This window comes from Aspergillus thermomutatus (genome assembly GCF_002237265.1).
Source record: "Aspergillus thermomutatus strain HMR AF 39 chromosome Unknown NODE_2_2, whole genome shotgun sequence".
NCBI classification, from domain to species: domain Eukaryota; kingdom Fungi; phylum Ascomycota; class Eurotiomycetes; order Eurotiales; family Aspergillaceae; genus Aspergillus; species Aspergillus thermomutatus.
The window spans coordinates 8,477-26,144 of record NW_020798049.1 but is presented as its reverse complement, the minus strand read 5'-3'; the positions used below and the strand labels follow the sequence as shown (position 1 = coordinate 26,144).

At 51.1% G+C, this 17,668-nt stretch overlaps 5 protein-coding genes across 5 annotated transcripts; 1 reads left to right on the top strand and 4 right to left on the bottom strand.

The window, feature by feature from the left end:
- Positions 1-763: 763 nt before the first annotated feature.
- On the bottom strand, positions 764-4,949 carry CDV56_103150 (DEAD/DEAH box helicase; the record flags this gene model as incomplete). Its single annotated transcript, XM_026756769.1, has 7 exons — positions 764-4,274; positions 4,370-4,433; positions 4,486-4,559; positions 4,610-4,655; positions 4,708-4,745; positions 4,796-4,839; positions 4,902-4,949. The coding sequence occupies 7 exons, from the start codon at positions 4,947-4,949 to the stop codon at positions 764-766; spliced, it is 3,825 nt and encodes a 1,274-aa protein (XP_026618947.1).
- A 2,055-nt stretch (positions 4,950-7,004) lies between these two features.
- Positions 7,005-8,906, bottom strand: CDV56_102661 (DUF4246 domain-containing protein; the record flags this gene model as incomplete). Its single annotated transcript, XM_026756280.1, has 4 exons — positions 7,005-7,604; positions 7,654-8,619; positions 8,669-8,747; positions 8,800-8,906. 4 exons carry the CDS (start codon positions 8,904-8,906, stop codon positions 7,005-7,007), a joined length of 1,752 nt encoding a protein of 583 aa, XP_026618946.1.
- An 867-nt stretch (positions 8,907-9,773) lies between these two features.
- On the top strand, positions 9,774-10,718 carry CDV56_102443 (glutathione S-transferase; the record flags this gene model as incomplete). Its single annotated transcript, XM_026756062.1, has 4 exons — positions 9,774-9,834; positions 9,890-9,966; positions 10,014-10,430; positions 10,485-10,718. The coding sequence occupies 4 exons, from the start codon at positions 9,774-9,776 to the stop codon at positions 10,716-10,718; spliced, it is 789 nt and encodes a 262-aa protein (XP_026618945.1).
- A 105-nt stretch (positions 10,719-10,823) lies between these two features.
- On the bottom strand, positions 10,824-11,708 carry CDV56_102311 (uncharacterized protein; the record flags this gene model as incomplete). The annotated part of the gene is made up of 2 exons (XM_026755930.1): positions 10,824-11,098; positions 11,168-11,708. 2 exons carry the CDS (start codon positions 11,706-11,708, stop codon positions 10,824-10,826), a joined length of 816 nt encoding a protein of 271 aa, XP_026618944.1.
- Positions 11,709-12,598: 890 nt separating this feature from the next.
- CDV56_101558 (ubiquitin-binding TORC1 subunit KOG1) lies at positions 12,599-17,212 on the bottom strand (the record flags this gene model as incomplete). Its single annotated transcript, XM_026755177.1, has 5 exons — positions 12,599-12,788; positions 12,851-13,188; positions 13,245-13,578; positions 13,633-16,682; positions 16,751-17,212. The coding sequence occupies 5 exons, from the start codon at positions 17,210-17,212 to the stop codon at positions 12,599-12,601; spliced, it is 4,374 nt and encodes a 1,457-aa protein (XP_026618943.1).
- Between the last annotated feature and the right edge of the window lie 456 nt (positions 17,213-17,668).

Below are 17,668 nucleotides of genomic sequence, written 5' to 3'. Positions count from 1 at the left end.
CATGAAGCCGAGTGCGTACTGGATGAAGAGGCACTCTCATCACTGCCATTTGAACTAGAAGACCGCTATCTTGCCGGGGTCAACACCGACGTCGAGAAAGGAAGTCCAAGGGGATAGATGCTATATTGAGAGGTATGTCTGGGAACTCTGTTGAGTCCAATGCATGTGAGGTTGAGCATGGACCTTCAGCGACTGCAGACGCAGCAGATCTCCGCGATGCACAGATCATCTTATCTTAGGTTCAAAGCTGCAGCGGAAACTACAGATGCATATTAGGCAAACGACGCTCGGTTAGCGGATATTTGTGCCGCTGTGGACGCCAGCAACAAGCAATATCAGAAGCGTGGTGGAAACCAGCCAATGACTGTAATCTTTGTTTGGACTTTAGACTTTAGACTGGTCAGCAACTCCCCACAGCGGGAGGGACCAGGACGATACTAAGGTACTTTAGTGTAACTGTGTAAGCCGGGAGCGACTCCACCTTCACTCCTCCAACTTGTGCAAATCTTCCCATGTATCCAGTCAATCAACCCATCTGATTCCCCATCTCGCCTTTTCGTGCATCTTTATTCAGTCCCATTGATCGGCCGCATTGATGAGATAGGGAGTCTGAGGCAACTCAAACACAACATTCCTACGATACAGACTCCTAAGTCACATGCTGGTCGTCTACGCAGGTTTTAGATCAAGGAAGTATTGAGAGAAGCGCAGCCTCATTGTTGAATCAGCGATCTACTATACAAAGGACCGAAACAACACACATCTATCGCTCATGTCTGCGTCTTTCGCGGGCGGCCTGACGGAGCCTCTCCTCAATAAGTCGTGCTTCTAAGGCAGCGCGCTCCTCCTCGGCTCGAAAACGCTCTGCGCGTGCCCTCAGCCCCCGTATGCGCAACTCGTCACGTTGACGTTCCAGGGCTTGGACATCCTCCGCCTCATTGTAAGGTGCCGCTGTCATTGCAAGATCGCGCCGAGGGCTATGGCGATCCCGGTATCCACGCTCGGGGGACAAATTTGAGTGCTCCGGGTAGCGCGATTGTTCACGTTCCCGATACGGTTGGAGGGCGAACTTGACATTTTCGCGAGGGTCCGATCCGGGGTATGGGGTCCCTTGGTCCTGGAAGTCCTCCATTTCCACGTCTTCGTCGGCGGCCTCTACTTCATCTTGTCGCGGCGCTGCAGACAACCCAGGCAGTGGTGGCCGTGGCGGCAGTGGCTGAAGCGCTTGTCTGTACGAAGCGCACTGGGGTAACGAGACCCGCGGTCTGGGGACCGAAAGGGTGGCCGTTTGCGATTGTACCCCCGCCGTGGCTGCAACAGCCGGTGTCGCTACTCTCATGGATGGACGCGGGATGTCTCGATCATGCGCCTTGTAGATCATCTCGGTGTCTCGGGGGGGATCCAGTTCTTCCACAGTATCTGCACCGTGCCAAGTCAGAGTATGACGCTTCCAAGTGACGTCCCGGAGCAGATCCAAGAGGAACTTGTTCCTCCTGCCGGTGGATTTACGAATATCCTCGATCGCTTCAGAATTCCAGGTGTCCAAGTTTCCAATGATGATCAGAACCTTTTGCGCCCGGCTGAGAGCGACATTCAGTCGGTTTCTGTCCCCGACAAAGCCAACGCTCCTCACATCCCTAGACGGTTTCGTCATCAGGAAGACCACAACGGGAGACTCGGATCCTTGGGCCCCATCGACAGTCACATTCTCATTGAAGCCGATGTTGTATTTTCCAAGAACTTTGTCCACCAGTGCCCTCTGGTCCCTGTATGGACTGATGATCATGACGTCCTTGGCCTCGATCTTGTCTCCTTGGGGCGTTTCGAACTGGTACAGCTGAGGCAAGAGATGACGCAGAACTTCCACCTGTGGCCGGTTATACAAGGACAGGCTGTTCTGGTGGCGATCAGCATGACCGTCCGTACTTATGAACAGACGGCGAAGCCCTGCGACACCGAATCTCCGAAAGTAATGCTGGGACGAGGTGAAGGCATCCCATGCATTGCCTACACGGTCTGGAGCGTCGTTGGAGCGTCCAACTTGCAAAGCGCCCCCATACACGTGCTGGTTCCACAAATCGAGAATTGCGCTGTGATTCCGATAGTTTGTGGTGAGCATCGTGCATGGATATCCCGCTTGATGAAGTCGTGTCATGAGGGACCGTTTGAGATATTTGGCCCCCTCGTTGCAGTCATTCTCCGAAATGACTGTTGGCGGCAACTGATCGGGATCTCCGATGAGAACCACCGCCTTAACCGACGACATCGTCAAGGCGATACAGTGGTCACCCTCGAGGCACTGCCCGGCCTCGTCGCTGATCACGAAATCGGGGTTGAAGCCCGAGTTGCGAAGCAGTTCCTGGGAAGCATTGCTCAAAGTAGTAGCCACGACTTTGCAATTCGCGAGGACGCTCGAGGCGCAGTTCTCATAGGAGTTGCGCAGCTTCTTCGACTGATCTCTGCTCAAATGGCACTCCTTATCCCTCCTGACCATATCAAGGAAGTCTCCACAGTGACGCGTCTCTGCATTCTCCTTGGCGAAGCGCTGGACAACATTGTAAATCTGCACTGGCTCGAGGATCTGGCTTGCCGAGCTCCCTTTTCTTGACGCTCCCAGCCTGACTCGATCAGGGTTTGCGCTGTCAATTCTGACTTGTGCAAGCTGGTAGGCTGGAGTTCGGAAGCGAATAAATTGGCCGCACCACTGCTGAAGTTGAGGGTGTTTATTCAGAGTCGCAACAACAGCCTCCGCAAGATTGTCGACGCCCTTATTTGAGCCAGCGACAAGTAGGACCTTCAGATCCAATGCCATAAGCAAGAGGATGATGACCATGGCAGTTCTTGTTTTTCCTGTTCCAGGTGGCCCTTGTATGAGGTTGACGCCACAGGTGATCTCAAACGTTGACTTTAAGAAGGCTTGATGCTGAGCCTCATCCAGGGGGAAATTTTTCATAATATAGGAGATCCTCTCGTCCTGCTGCTCTGGAGGAACCTCTGACATTTTGCGGGCGTCAAGAAGGAAATAGAAATCGCTGGCAGGGTCTAATTCAACACCATGGGCAAGTACTGTCCTCTCCAACGAGTATCCCTTCTTTTCTTTGCCATCCAGCTCTCCCCAGGAACGGAAGTGGCTCACATCCCAAAGCGCCTTGATCTGCTCATCAATTGGCATGGTGTTTGGCTTGACGAACGTGACAATCTCAAATTCACCACGATGCTGGGGAATGCTGCCCTTCACGAGAAGAACAAGATCGCCGGTGCTGTCTGTCTCAACAACAAGCCCTTTCTGGTTGAGATCGGTCTTGAGGTATGTCCGGCCCTTTTCAGCTACCTCGTACTGAACCTCAGTCATCTCGGCCAGCTGAGGAACATTCACCTCCGTTTCACCATCTTCCGCTTGGAGCTTGATGTGGACAAAGAAACTGTGTCGCAATGTATCTGTTTGCGCCGGAGCGTACCATGCTCGGTGGCGGCGAGATGGATTAAAGATTTTCGCAACCAACTGATACTGCGTATCTTTCTCGATCCTGGACGCCTCGATCAACCTGCATCGTCGGTTGTGGTCATCAATGAAGAATGGATCATGGGGATCCAGTTGAGTGTATTGCCTCTTTGAAGGGTCCTGCTCTTTTGTGAAGAGCCATGGCATTGGTGGACTGCGGCCCTCTCCGTCTTTAGGAGGATTCCGTCGATACCACCAGAATGCTTTTCCAGGTGCATCCCCACAATCTTTTACACAGAGGTCACTCAGCACTGTCAGCCATTGAATTGTGTCTGGCACAGTTTTGAATTTCGGCTCGAATCTCTGGAAAATGAAGATGCCTTCTTTTTCGACTGTCACCCAGGGGAAGGTCTCAATTTTGTTCCAGTCAGGGTCGTCGCGAAACCATGATCCCGCTGTTTTCACGATTACGGGATTGGTGTAACACCAGATGCTGAAATAATACACCTGAGGCCAATCTTCGAAGCATTCGGGGAATCGCTGCCTTAATTGTTGGATCTCCGCCCTGGTGCCATCGCCTGTTGCACCCTCAATTCCCGGTTGCAGAAAGCAGTATTGAAGCGGGATAACTAAACGCCATCCGTGTTCTTGTGTTGTCGTGCGGATGACAAATCGGGGTTGCTGGGAGTCAAGTATGACTTGAACTTTGGCTTCGAACCAACCCGCGGTGGAAGCAATGCGGCACGTGCGCCATTTCGAACAATCTTTATAGAGTGTTAGGGGATAGTCTTTCCCTTGTGGCTGCTGGAACCAGCTTTCGCCGAAAGTCGATCTGTTTGTCATTGTTGCGGCTTTGCGAGCACCTACCGGTGGCATTCGAAGTTAGAACACCCAGCATTGAATGATGAGATTGACATCAAAGCTTACCGAGGAGTATATGATTGAAGTTGGGATGTTGATCGATTCGAGACTTTCGAGTATTGACGGCTCACTAATCGAAGTGAGCTACACGCTTTACAGGACACGCCCGAATAGCTACTTACCGTTGAGTCCAGTAGGAACACGTAGGGAATACGATTCGAAATCGGGAAAACCGTACCCTCTAAGAGAGACGGCACTAGAAAAATGTCAGTCAGCAGCCAAGATGCATCAATCAGGGCAACATACAAAGGTAAAGTTATGAGAAAACCGAAACCCTCTAAGAGAGTCGGCACTTGAAAAATGTCAGTCAGAGGACCTCTTAATCACTCATTGGGTTAACGTACCAAAGTTAGAGAAAAACTGAACCCTCTGTGAGAGCCAGCTAAATGTTCGTCAGTCAGGATTTTCAAAGCTTTGATCGGTTAAACTCACCAAGGTGAAAACTCAGGAAAACCGAACCCTCTGTGAGAGCCGGACTATCGACACATCAGCCATGCATGCGAGAAACGAGAGATGGAGCTACTCACTTTGTTCTTACAGCTGACGCGACACCAGACCTTCTATGAGGGCCGGCTGCTCTCAGCATAACCTGTCTAAACTAGGTATCTTACTTACCAACTGCGCTGGCAAGCCGAAAAAAGAAGGGGGGAAACCGAACTCTCTAGGGAAGCCGCTACAAAATTCTCCGTCAGATGCTCTGGGTGTTTTGCACTAGAAAGTCTGGATACTTACGCGAAAAAAACCAACACAGGAGAGTTTTCGAGCGGCAATTCGGGAGCTGAGGAAGGAAACGAACTAAACAAGAGGCCTGCTGAGGAAAAGAGCAGGAGTAGGAGCATGAAAAGGGCGGGACTAGGAGCATGAAAAGATCAGGAGGAGGGGAGGAGGAGAACACAAGCAGGAAGCAGAGTGGAAGATTTTGTCGTGCATGGGTTGCTGCCGTGCCACCTGATGCGATCATTTAGGGCTTAGGTCAAAACGCAGCACCTTTTACTTCGCCAGGCCAGCTGATCTGAGTTCCATAGAGAAACGATCAAACACCAAGATACGGATAGAGCGGCTCTATCATCATAAGACAAATATCTACTGAAAGATAGTATGCTTCAACAACGATGATACTCGCAGGCATGCCAGATTCCTCATCTGTCAACAACCGCCAACGGAATAAAGTTGACTTTCAGAGTCTAGTACTATGACCAGTTTCAATAATGCTTGAAGTCAGGCCCTGGACTGTACCCGAGACGATTCTAGCATGCAAGCTACAGTATCAATATGAATTCAAGAGAGAACCAATAATTTAAGATTTCGCGAAAGAGGTCGAAATCGAACTTGAATCAACCTAAGGGCTTTTCCTAGGATGATTCTATACCACTGCGCAGAATAGTGCAAGAAGCCTGCTAGAAAGGATATTACCTGAAGACATTGGATCTATGATGGATATGTAGTCTGCCAACTAAGGTGATTCCTTGGCAGCGGCGTCCGGGGTAGTTGCCCCACTTCAGTTAGCTAAGGAAGTCCATCCCCATAACTTGTCAAGCCTTCAAGAACAGAGCTCTTCCCACTCGATTGCTCACCAAGCACAACCAGCAGTGCATATGTTTCTGATGACCAGTTCTCGACTGCCCAGAGTTTGGTCGTTGGAGGGGTTGGGGTAATCTAAGCCATCCGATTACGTATCTTGTGATCTGCATGAGGCTAAGGCTTGCGTGCTTGAGATTATTGGTGATAGACTCCGTGGTCAACTAGAAATTGGGGTCATCTGTTTCTTAGGCGTATATGATAAGGGAAGGTATTCCTGGCTGTTTTAATGTCATGTTTCCTTTGAGAGTACAGCGGGTGGAAAGTTGGTAGGAACAGAAAGCCTTCTGGAGGCGAGATATGACAGCAAAGTTGGTTGGCCGACATTGGGGTCTAGGCCTGCCGACAACTGGATGCGCCCGCCTCTGATAGTGGTCATCACACCAGATTAAGGCGAGAACTGATGCCCCATATGCAATAATACCCTGATGGAGACAGTGAATGGAGTGAATCGGGACTGTTCTCCTTGAGATGATGCAATCTATTGTCACGAAATTCAGTGATGCTGCCAGGAGATCAAGTATATCCCTGCCAAGGTGACCTAGGGCTCCGATCCGATTCCTTTCTGTCCGCATCCCACTTCCTCTATTTGTTTGATTCATCTGCTAGTTTACCTCTCAATTCAGTGTTCATTTGGCTAAGGATGTCAGACTAGAAATCTTCTGACAAGGACCCTCGTCAATGGCACCACAGCCTTGAAGCAAAGCTATCAGGGCGGGACCATATTGGCTGGTTCATGTACTACGCCTAATTACAAGAACTCGCGATCTACAGCCAGGAACCCAGCAATCAGCAATCAAAAATCCACCCATCAGTTTCTGACTAGAGGTTGGCCGTTGATAGACGGAATTTCATAACTCCCGCATTGGTTTTGTGGGAATTTTCAATTTTGAGTCGCTTTCTATCCAGGAAGAGGGTTGTCCATACGACTCTAGAGTCTAGGATGAGAGATTCTGGCCTGCAAAAGAGTGTATATAACGGGTGACATAGAGGCCATTTATGAATCCAACTATTACTTGATAGGGTATGATCGACGAGAATGAATGGATACATGCAAAACCGGTTAATGCTCGCACAAGTTAAACTCCCCCCTCTCAAATTTAAGGTTCTGTTCCTGCGACTTGCTGGAGCGCTCCTCCATCAGTTCCTTGCGGTACTGCTTTGCCTCCTCCATGGTCATGGGAGTAGCTTTGAGACCCTCGTTGACCATATTCTGCAGCTCAGCTGGGAGTCTCTCGCTCAGCAACTTGCGGATAACCTCCTGCCGTTCCTTCCACCAGTCTTCCCGTTGAGGCGGCACATTCCCTGAAGAGATAATCGAGAGATGAGGGTCTACAAGGAACAAGGCGAGGATCTTGCGATGACCTGGCTTGGTCCGGTCCGCCAGCGCAAACGGCGACACCTGGTGCTGGAGGCTGTTCGGGAAGGTGAGCAAGCGTCCCTGACGAGTGTCAACACTACCCAGGACCTGAGTGATATTGCCCTCGTTGTAAGCCGACTCAGGATCCAAGCCAAAGATCGCCTGGAGAAATTCATGTCGTGATTGCTCGTAGGAGATCTCTGAGACGCTTTCTGTATCCGCCCGTTGTCGGAACGCGAGTCTGCTGTCAGTGATGTTCTTGCTGTCATAGTAGTAGATGGCTGTAGCGCAGATGTGCTCATTCTATGAAAGTTAATGTGTGGTCCAGCCATCCCGACAAAATAAAACATACCAGTTGTCCCTCAATGTGCCACGATCCACCGTCATACTCAGGCTTCTCTGGGGTGAGCTCGATGTTTGCCAGCTTGACAATCACCTGCAATCCATTCTGGGCAAAATCTTCGCGCAGATTGACCTGGCCCTCGGCCTCGATGACACGGGGGGAAAATTCGCCCGGTTCCGGGCGTCGGATGGGCTCTCGTTTTTGCCATTCGTCATATTGTTCATAAAATTCATCGCTATACCTTTCTTCCTCATTTGCCGCCTGGGGCTCGGGCTCGGGATGCTCGTCATATTCGACCTCATCATAGCGGATTCGCTTGTAATTATCCTGCACGAGGGTCAAGGTTGTGTTCCACAGTGGTATGGTCTGAGCCAGGATCTTCTCAATGACTTGGTACAGCGGCCGGTGCTGCTTTGGATGCAGGTTATTGATATACGACGCAATGCGACATTCGCCATTATCAGTAAAATGCACATCACAGGGAAGCCACTGGAATTTGCGGCTGTAGAGTTGATGGGTGGTGTTTCTGCTCTGCCAGTAGTGGTTGACAGTAATGGCGTCCTCTTCGGGGGGAACCGCAAGCACCTTGCCCTCCCCGATGCTATTCGCAAAGTCCTCAAGTCCAATCAGTTTCCTATGGAGAATGCGAGTCCGGCCGTAGACGACCGGAAATAGCGATGGATGGACCAGGTCAACCACCTTGTCATCCGACCCAGGATGGTAGTCTTTGAGCTCTTCGGGCACATCCTCCAGGGGCCGAACAGCAACTCTCAGCACTTGTCGCAAGTCTTCTGCAATGGCAGTATCGGACTTGACCACGCCAGCGTCGAATGCCACGATGTGCTTGGTGTCCCGGAAGACCTTGGCTTTCCACTGCGCCTCCTTGATGATCCAGTTCATCATGTTGGGAGTGACATCCTCTCCGCTGTCCATGATTTCCTTGCGCCATTTGGCAGTGATTTCTTCATCAAAGACCTACCTATAATGTCAGCGATGCGCATTCTAGGAAAAAAAGCAAACGCACCTTTTTCTCCCAATCAGGCTTGTCGGTGATGGAGTTGAGTGCTCGCATCATCAAGATCTCTCGATGAGTATTCAAGCGTCTGCATTCTCAGCTTCTGAGCAATCAAATTCTCATATCAGCAAAGAACTTACTCAGCGAGGCTGCTCTCCAGTGCGTTAGGGAACATCTCATGACTCCAATTCAGGGGGACGGAGTAACCCGGTAAGTCGAAGCGCGTGTTTTCAGACTCCATTGTCATTGAGCGCAGTTGTATACGAGGAAGTGATCCGAGAAGCCTCAGTGAGAGGGCTCGGTGCATTCTGTGTTGATACTTATACGGAGAGCATGAGGGACCGCGACGCGTCGTGGGTTTAGGCAACCGGCTGTTGCCTTCGAATTCAGGCGGGGTTGAGTGATGCTGCCAGGAGATCAATTGTATTCCTACCGAAGTGACCTTAGACTAACCTCACGAATGACCCTGTCCCTGACTATACGAAACTACATCGACCTTCAAAGGCTATTATCAATAGTTGTGATCATTTGGATCTATCAGGCTACCATCGTTGAGTTTAATCACGTGTCAATCATGAACCCTGGCAATATTTTAGCCCTAATTCAAGATGAAGGTTTTGACATGTCGCAGTGACTCTGAAAAGCTAGGGTTTTGCTCGATAAGTATACATGTATTTAAGTCCTACCTCCCTCAGCAATTATACCAATGAAGGGCTGGTATATGTCGGACGTAAATATCGACATTCGTGCAAAAAGGTGTCATTTTTGAGGGCTGATGGCTTATATACTTCAAATGCAGATGGTTATTTGCAACCGCTGGAGAACAGAAGAAAGCACATCATCAATTATTAGCTCTCACTGCTACTCTGTACATATGAATATGAGCTACTGCGCCTACTTTATAATTCTGACAGGAATCTGCAGTAAAGTCGATCGTATCCAAGGTTGAGTGTGTCACTGGAAGGGCGTCTGGTAATGACTCTAATGAGTCACCCCATCACTGGTACCGAGGTAGGATAAATTATCTTGTCATCTTCTCTCGCCCCGATCTGAGTGCTTTCCTGATATTTCAAATCATTATTATCCTAAATAGATCAGAAGCAGAAGTCAAGCAATGGCCGCAAATCAAGAACAAGCAGACTATCACCTCATTGGGACCTTCACCCGATATTCAAGTACGCCGTCACGCGTCTCCAGTGGTACAGCCAATTGCTAACCTCATCATTTCAGGCTGGACTGCTCGCATCGAAACAGTCTTGGAGTATTTTCAAATTCCATATACCGAGCAAAAAATCAGACTTGACGATGTCCGTTGACCCGTTCCTTTGAACATCCAAATACTAACCAGCACCAGGTCCGCAAAGTCTCCCCCTCGGGACTCGTCCCCCTGCTCGAATGCCGTTCTTTGAGCTCAACCCTGCGCATCAATGACTCGCTCGCCATCTGTGAGTTTCTCGCAGAGTCAAACCCCCATCTCAGCCTGTGGCCGCGGGACCGCCTCCTCAGAGCCATGGCGCGCAGTGCCGCGGCCGAAATGCACTCTGGTTTCGCGACGCTGCGAAACACATACCACACGAACTTCCTGGCACGGTATATCGGGAATATCCCCGTGTCTGAGGCCGCGAGGAAAGATATTCAGCGTCTGTTTACAATCTGGGAGAATGCGCGCCAGGCGACGAAGACACGGCTGGCTGAGCGGGGTGAGAAGGATGAGGGGTTTTTGTTCGGGGGGTTTAGCATTGCGGATGCGTTCTTTTGGCCGGTGCTCTGGGTATGTTTGAACTTCGCTTGTTTGGTAACAGTGGCTAAATTATGGCTCGAACAGCGCTTCCGCACGTACAATCTCCCTCTCGAGGGTGCCAGCGCTGATGTGTTGAAGTGGATGGAGACGATGTGGAATCATCCAGCCATGCAGAAGTTGGCGCACAGCTATTATCGTCAGGCGGAACGACCAGAGACTCATATGGAGCGTTACGAGAATATCTTCCGTGATTGTGAAGATATTCAGTATGGAAGGTTTCCGGAGGATTGGAAGTTTACTGTCCCTGGAAGGTCGTAGACGACCAAACCATTGTTCTCTTTTCTTGCAACACAGGATTGGTCTGGCTGATCCAGAACCGTTCGTCATGACATAAAGAAAGGGTTATGTATATATTCCTGCTCATCATCTACTACCCTGAGACAGCAGGACATTCTTGAATATGGTATAATTCGATTCCCCCTTTGTATCCAGCACCGCAAAGACAATCTCCTCGAACACTCCATCCCACTCCGTCTCCTGTAGAACCTCCCTGTAAATGCTGGCAACCTCACACGGCGGATTCCTGAACGCGCCGCAGCCCATCGCCCCAAGCACACAATGCGAGATCCTGTTCTCAGCGAGAACCCGGAAAACCTGGCGCATCTTGTTCTTCAAAACCAACACATTATTTGAATTCGCTGAACACAATTTAGCCTCACCCCCTTCAACTCCCCGCCCTGAAACCCGGTAGAAGAAAAAGAACATACCAAAACGCCTCCCATCAGACGTCAACACCGGCCTCCTCAACGCCGCCAAACTCACCACCCCAACAAGAAACTTCTCCTCGTCCCGGTAGAACCGGCACCCACCCGCAACCTCATCCCGGAAGACAACCACACTCGGCGACCACACAGCCCCATACACCGGCAGCGGGTAATACTCCCGCTCAAGCGTCGCCGCCAACGTACTCCGCAGACAGAGCGCCTCCTCCTGCGCCAGCGCCCCGTTCAACCACCCTCCTCCGGGATTCCGCTCGCTCGCCATATTGAGAACACCCACCCTGGCTCTGCCGGATGTGCGCTGCAGGATATCCCGCGCGGCGGTGAAGCTGTCCTGGCCTGTGACGCTCAGCCGGGGTTTCCGGGCCGCGCTGTTGGGGATGGGTTTGATGGGTGGGAGGAGGTGAGGATGGGCGCGGGAGGCTCGCGAGGCGCCTGTTGTTGCTTTGATGACGTAGTCGGTTAGAGAGAGGGTTTCGGCGGCCAGGCGTTGGCGTTGCGTGTTGTTGGGGGGTTTCTGGTTGGACATTTTGCGTATGAGGTTGGTGGGGTTGTTTGTGCCGAGTTGGTTGTGTGGATTGTGCTTTTGTATCGAGCTTCGGAAGACTTATATGTCTTGACCCACGGGACTGAGAGAGATGACTCGAATGCAGAGTTTGTGGCGGTGCTGATGGATATCCAAGCGAAGTTAGCAGCTCAAGCTTCTATACGAGGTGTCATGACTAGTGAGTCAGGAGTGCAACGTGCCTCAGCAAGGCTGTATGCGCCTCGTATCGCGCAGATCCGACCAGGAACTGTCAGTCGAACCGAGGCCGAACCAGCTCAACCATTGAACGCGTCCTGCGATGTCTGCGCATCTGTCAGGCGAGCGTTGGTTTCACTGTTCCTACGGATGCTGCAAAGGTCGGCCGCAAGAGTGAAGTTTCCACAGGTTAGACCTTGCTAGCTCAACTCAGCCGCGGGGAGTACAATGTTGCAGTCGAGTTCATATTAGATCTCCATATACTGCCATGGATACATGAAATCATGACTGAAGCAATAAATGACAGAGGTCTCTTGGCGAAAGACAAACCGACACGGAGGAAAAGTGGTAACTGACCTCAAACATTGCAGGTTCGCTGTACATTATGAGCAGCTGTACACTGCTGGAAGGGATAACAAAGTTCAACAGACGTCAAGCATAAGATAAAAAAGACAACCGCCATATTGCTAATTTGCTGCAGCTCGACAGCCCTACGCCAGAAAATATGCATCTCAAATCACCCGAACTGAAAAGAAATCGAGCCCTTCAAGGAATCCATAACCCAAGGCGCCATATCTACTCGTGCGACATGCAATGCCGAGTTCAAGAGAGAAGGTAAAAGAGAAACTATGTCGTGTGAATCGTGTACCGGAGCTCGAGATGATGAGTCCATGCGCCTAGCAACTCACAAGGTTGATATGATTATCATTAAGCGCAGCGCAGGCAAGAATGGTACGATGTGGGTGGAAGGCAGTGCTTGCAATTGGGGAAGAGCGGTTGTGGTGCAGGAAGCTTGAATATGGTTCGAACGTGGACAGATAGGTTCCATCCATGTTGAATGTCTTGACCTCATGGCGATTCGTGCCCCTTTCATTCCATCAGTCAGTTGCAGAACTCGAGAGCATCCAGAAGCAAGAAGAAACACATACACCATGAAGACGGGAGCGTGCTCGTGAACACTCAACGTCCTGAGAGTATCTTTGGTGGCATAGATCGTGGAGATAGGGTCATCCATGCGGAGATCCCACAATCTGATCTCGCCATTCCGGCTGCCGGACACCAACTCCCTCAATCCACCCCGTTGCATGTGAACATTGGTGATCCATTGCTTGTGCTCACGCCAGACCTTCACCATCGAGGTTGTAGGCTTCAGACGCTGATCGAACACGCGGACTGCACCGTCGCCAAATCCAGCCACAAAGATGTTCCCCGCTACCTGGTCGGAAGTAAGGGAGGTAATGCAAGAGCCTGAGCGTGCAGGAATGTCCTGTCAACAACTGCGTCAGTCGTCACCCAGCAAGGTAGAGGTCAAGAGGAGCATACGTTGGTGCAGACTTCAGTGGCCGCGTTCCACACACGGATCACCTTCACATCTCCAGCAACCAGTGCTTTGCCTTGGCCTTGCTGCCAATCGAAGACCAGACCAGCATTTCTATTGCTTGGAATTAGTTCCGGCAAAGCACGGAAAGCCGTCACTATCTCCACCCCCTTCGCAGACTCGTAATTCCTGAATACTTTGAGCACCCCGTCGGAGGATCCCGTCATCAACAACGCTTGATCGTCCTCGTTGATGTAACGAATCTCGTTGATCCTCGAGCCCGGTGGGTTCCCATTGGAAAACCTATTGAGACGCTTGTGTCTCTGCCAGTCCCAGATTCTGACGGGTAAATAAAATTAGCATCAAGACACTAATTGCGCCAGCCTTACTTACGCGATCGTGTCCCGGTCATCCGCGACTGCGAGGTGATCCTCAAACTGATGGAAACACATCTTCAGGGGCTGACTGGTGTTAGTTAGAAGGGCCAGAGAATTATCCCAGCGACTGCTGCCTGCTTTTCCCTTGAGGGGCTGGGTTTCCGTGATGATCTTCTCGTTGCGGCTACGTCTCCAGAGGCGCTCGTTGTAGTCGGCGCTACCAGGTTCATCAGGCTCATTGGGCTTCATCTGGGGCTCACGGAAATACTGAAGAAGGGTAAGAAAATGTTCATAGATGTCGGTGTATTGTTCGCAAATCAAATGGAGAAGGCCTGGGATTACCTCTGTGGACCAATCAAGAAACCGACTCATAAGGGGTATCACTGGGGCCAGGGACGGGTCTCGGGGTTCGAAACCGCGCGAGGTAGGAATCGGAGCCTGCTGATAAGCTGCCGCGGGAGCAACCTGGTCATTGACTTCCGGGGGCCGGGTCCATTCGGGGGGAGCACGTCCTCGAGGGGTGACGGGCATGCGGCTTTTGGTGGGCGATGTTACGCTCTGCGACGATTGTTGATCGGTCTGGGAGGGTCCACCGAAGGCAAGATTCTTGAGTGAAGCGGCCACACTGGCTGTCCGTTTAATGCTCAATGACAAGTATCCTTCCTGTTTGGGAGTAGCCGTCTGGGAGGGGGGAGCTGGTGGAGGTGCGGCTTTTTTCGATTCCGCTCTTTCGCGAACCTGCATTTTCTGGGTCAACCGGCCAGTGAGTTCCATAATTTCCTTTCGGACCTTGTCAGTAAGCGACGCCATGGGAGATGCTAGAAGAGTGAGGTGGACGAAGTCAATGATCGTGCTAGCGTCTTGCGCAATATCAGGATGCGGGTCAACAGAGAGTATAAGAAGTTGTTTCCAGATCGTGCCGAAAGTGGTATTCTGAGACAGTTTCTGTGATTTGTTACTGGAATTGGCAGGTCCATTCTGGGCTTCTTCCAGCGTGAAGCCTCGATAGCCATCGTGCTCTAGCCGAAGGAGAAGGGTTTGCTTTTCGTCCTGGAACTCTTCATATGCAGCGACCAGAAATTTGTTCTGGTAGCGTTTGACAAAGGTCGAGAAGAAGACAAGGAGCTCCTTTCTCACCAGGACACTGCCGTCTGATGCCATGGGCAGCACAGCCAAAGCCAGAGATTCTTCGATCTGCGCAACCTGATCTGTCAAATCAGGGATGCCCAAGAACGTGGTCGCTGCATGGAGCATTGCTGCCCTGACCTCCGGAACGGGGTCGAAATTGAGCTCGCAAAGTCTTGCGGGTACAGCACACCGGATTCCCATCCACTTGGCCTCAGGAAAGTCGGACCAGAGCATGCTGATGCAGAGACATGACCATTGTCGGAGTAAAGGATTTTCCACATCGGTCAAATGCTTCAGACAAGAGTCAAAAAGCTCGCCAGAAAGGCACACATTCTGTCCCTGAGGATAGTTCTTACAGAATATCGAAACAATGAAAGCGCACATTGCTCGGTGCTCGCTGGCGTTACCCACCGGAATGGGTGAGGAAGGGTTGAGGATAGAGATGAAATAATGGATCCCGTTGTCCTTCAACAAATCATTCTGAACAGTGTGATCCACTGCCATAATCCGCGCCCAAATGAACACCATGACAGGTTTCAACTCCTGGGCTGCTGACTGTAGCAGTTTGACGACATACGGGAAGATACCGATGCTCAAAGCGAGATGAACAGCCCACGGACCCAAGTCGAGGAACTTACTCAACAGGATGAGGGCCCTTAGCCGATGTGCCTGACTAAGTAGAACTTGCAGAACGATGGGGAGTTGATCCGGCGGGTTCTTCTCGGTTGGCCCAGATGAGAGGTAGACCTCGAAAGCAGTGAGTTGCTCCGCAAAAAAAGTGGAATGTTGATACTCGTATTGTCTGCGGCCTTCTTCATGATCAATGAGAGCCGGTAGCTGAGATAGCACCATCTCAACGGCTAGATCCCAGCTTTTCCAAAGCGGATGATGATGAGTCTCTGGGAGTTCGGGTGAGGATATCGGATGACACTTGTACGTGCGCATGATGCGCTCGCTGAGCAGGAAATTCCTGAAAAGCGCAGCTACCATCAGATCTTGGCGGAAAAGCTTCTTGAACAATGCCCGTGGCAATGTGTTCCATGCAATAGTGTCAGTGATTGCCGTGAAGATCCAGTTCAACTCGCCGAGAGGGCTTCTGCGGTCTTGCAAACGACCAGGGACTCTGAATTCATCGATTGACAGGTTCGTCTGGAGGGGATTCTGAAGAATGAAGTAGCGCAGCGCTATTTCTATGGGCGTGGTTAGACAGCAGGTGAAAAGGTCTGCAGGAAGGTCGGGATTGGTAGGCAGTGACTCGTTCTTCTGACAAGCCGCCAGAAGGATGCAATCTCCGTAGCTTTGAACGACAGCGTTCGGGTCACGCTTCTTGGCTTCGAGGTTCTCCTTTTCGTGCTTCTCCACGAAAGTGTGGAAATTCTGCACGATATTCCCGGCGTGGGAGACATCAAAAACGAAGAGACTGGGACCCGCGAGCCAGGATTGCAAATCATACAAAGAAACTGGGATGTACTGGGTATAGTTCTTGTTGAACACCCAGATTTCTCCCGATTGTGTAGGCAAAGGAACACCGTGACCGTTGTAGTGAAAGAGTACTCTCTCATCCTTGGCGTTACGACGCAGGGAAATGCAGAACTTTTTCGTCTCATCAACTGAAGGGTCAAGATACTGCTTGTACCTAGTTCTTAAGCTGAGAGTTTCGTACTGCTCTTGCAACTTCTTCCCAATCTGCTCCATTATCTTGTTCTGGCCACCGCCCGTGGTCGATGTAGGATCCACCCAGCATTCCAGCTTGGCTGACGGGTTTGTCTTCACCACGTCAGGAGGATCGACACCAATGTTCAAGCAGATGGCCAGGGCAGCCGAGACTGTCTTCAAACGATCCTTCATGCGCCAATCCTGACTGGGCCAGCTTCCGACTGGGTCTCTCGGGATGCCGTTTGTATCGTGCCGCTTCTCTGTGAAGTACATATAAAAGTTCTTGAAAGAGTCAGTCAATCGTCCGGGCCCAATGACCCTGGTGAAGTCGCGCCGCGCCGACTGCTTACCGAGTGTAGAACCTTAAGGTACTCGCTCGAGGTATACTCCTCCTGCCACCCATGTCGCATGGCGAAGTCTTCTTCCTCATCGGCAACAGCGGACTTGTCGAATCCCACTCTCGGCCCATAGTCACTTCTAACCCTTTTCAGAGCTGCTGTCGGTCTTCCGCTCGAGTCTGAAGCCCGGTCTGAAGTCAACCGAGGATTCGAATCGAAAATAGCCGAATTATCTCCTGCCGATGAGCTGGCTGGACGATGAAACGATGGTTGCGAATGTTCAACAGTGGTGTAAGATCTGTGGTGGCCTGAGGAGGGCGCTGGTGACTTGTCGCGCGGGGGGATATAAGTGTCCAAATCCGGACCGAAAGCGACACGGACAGACTTCTGATTCTTGCGTGGTTCAGCTTGAAGGCTTGACGCCTGCGGTTTCGCTGTCATGTCTTGCTCCATGTTGATGGTGGGATCCCTCATGGTGTGTAAGAGGTGATCATCTTCTGAACGCCGTCACCGTAAGAAAGGAGGGTCTGAAGATGGAATTGCGACTTAATCAGCCACCGGTCATATCGCTAAGAATCATATATGCTATGACTGTGCCCGCAGACTGAGGAAGTGATTTTGTCGGCGGGATAGCAGAAATTAAATTCCTACCTTGTACTCCGTAGATGATTATCATACCTCATCCGAGAGCCAGTTGGAACAGGAAGCCCTTACTCGACAAGGAGACGGTTTTCCTGAGATATCCGGAATCCAGCAACCAAGATATATGAATGCAAGCTTGCCCACAAGTCTGTAACAAGCAAGCTCGATCCCAGGCCCACAGCGTTACGAGCAGCTGTCTATCGCCGTGGTTGGGAGTGAACGAGGTTCATGAGCTTCGGCGGTGATGTCTTGGCGTGGGAGATCTAGGAACATCACTTAATCCGGTCC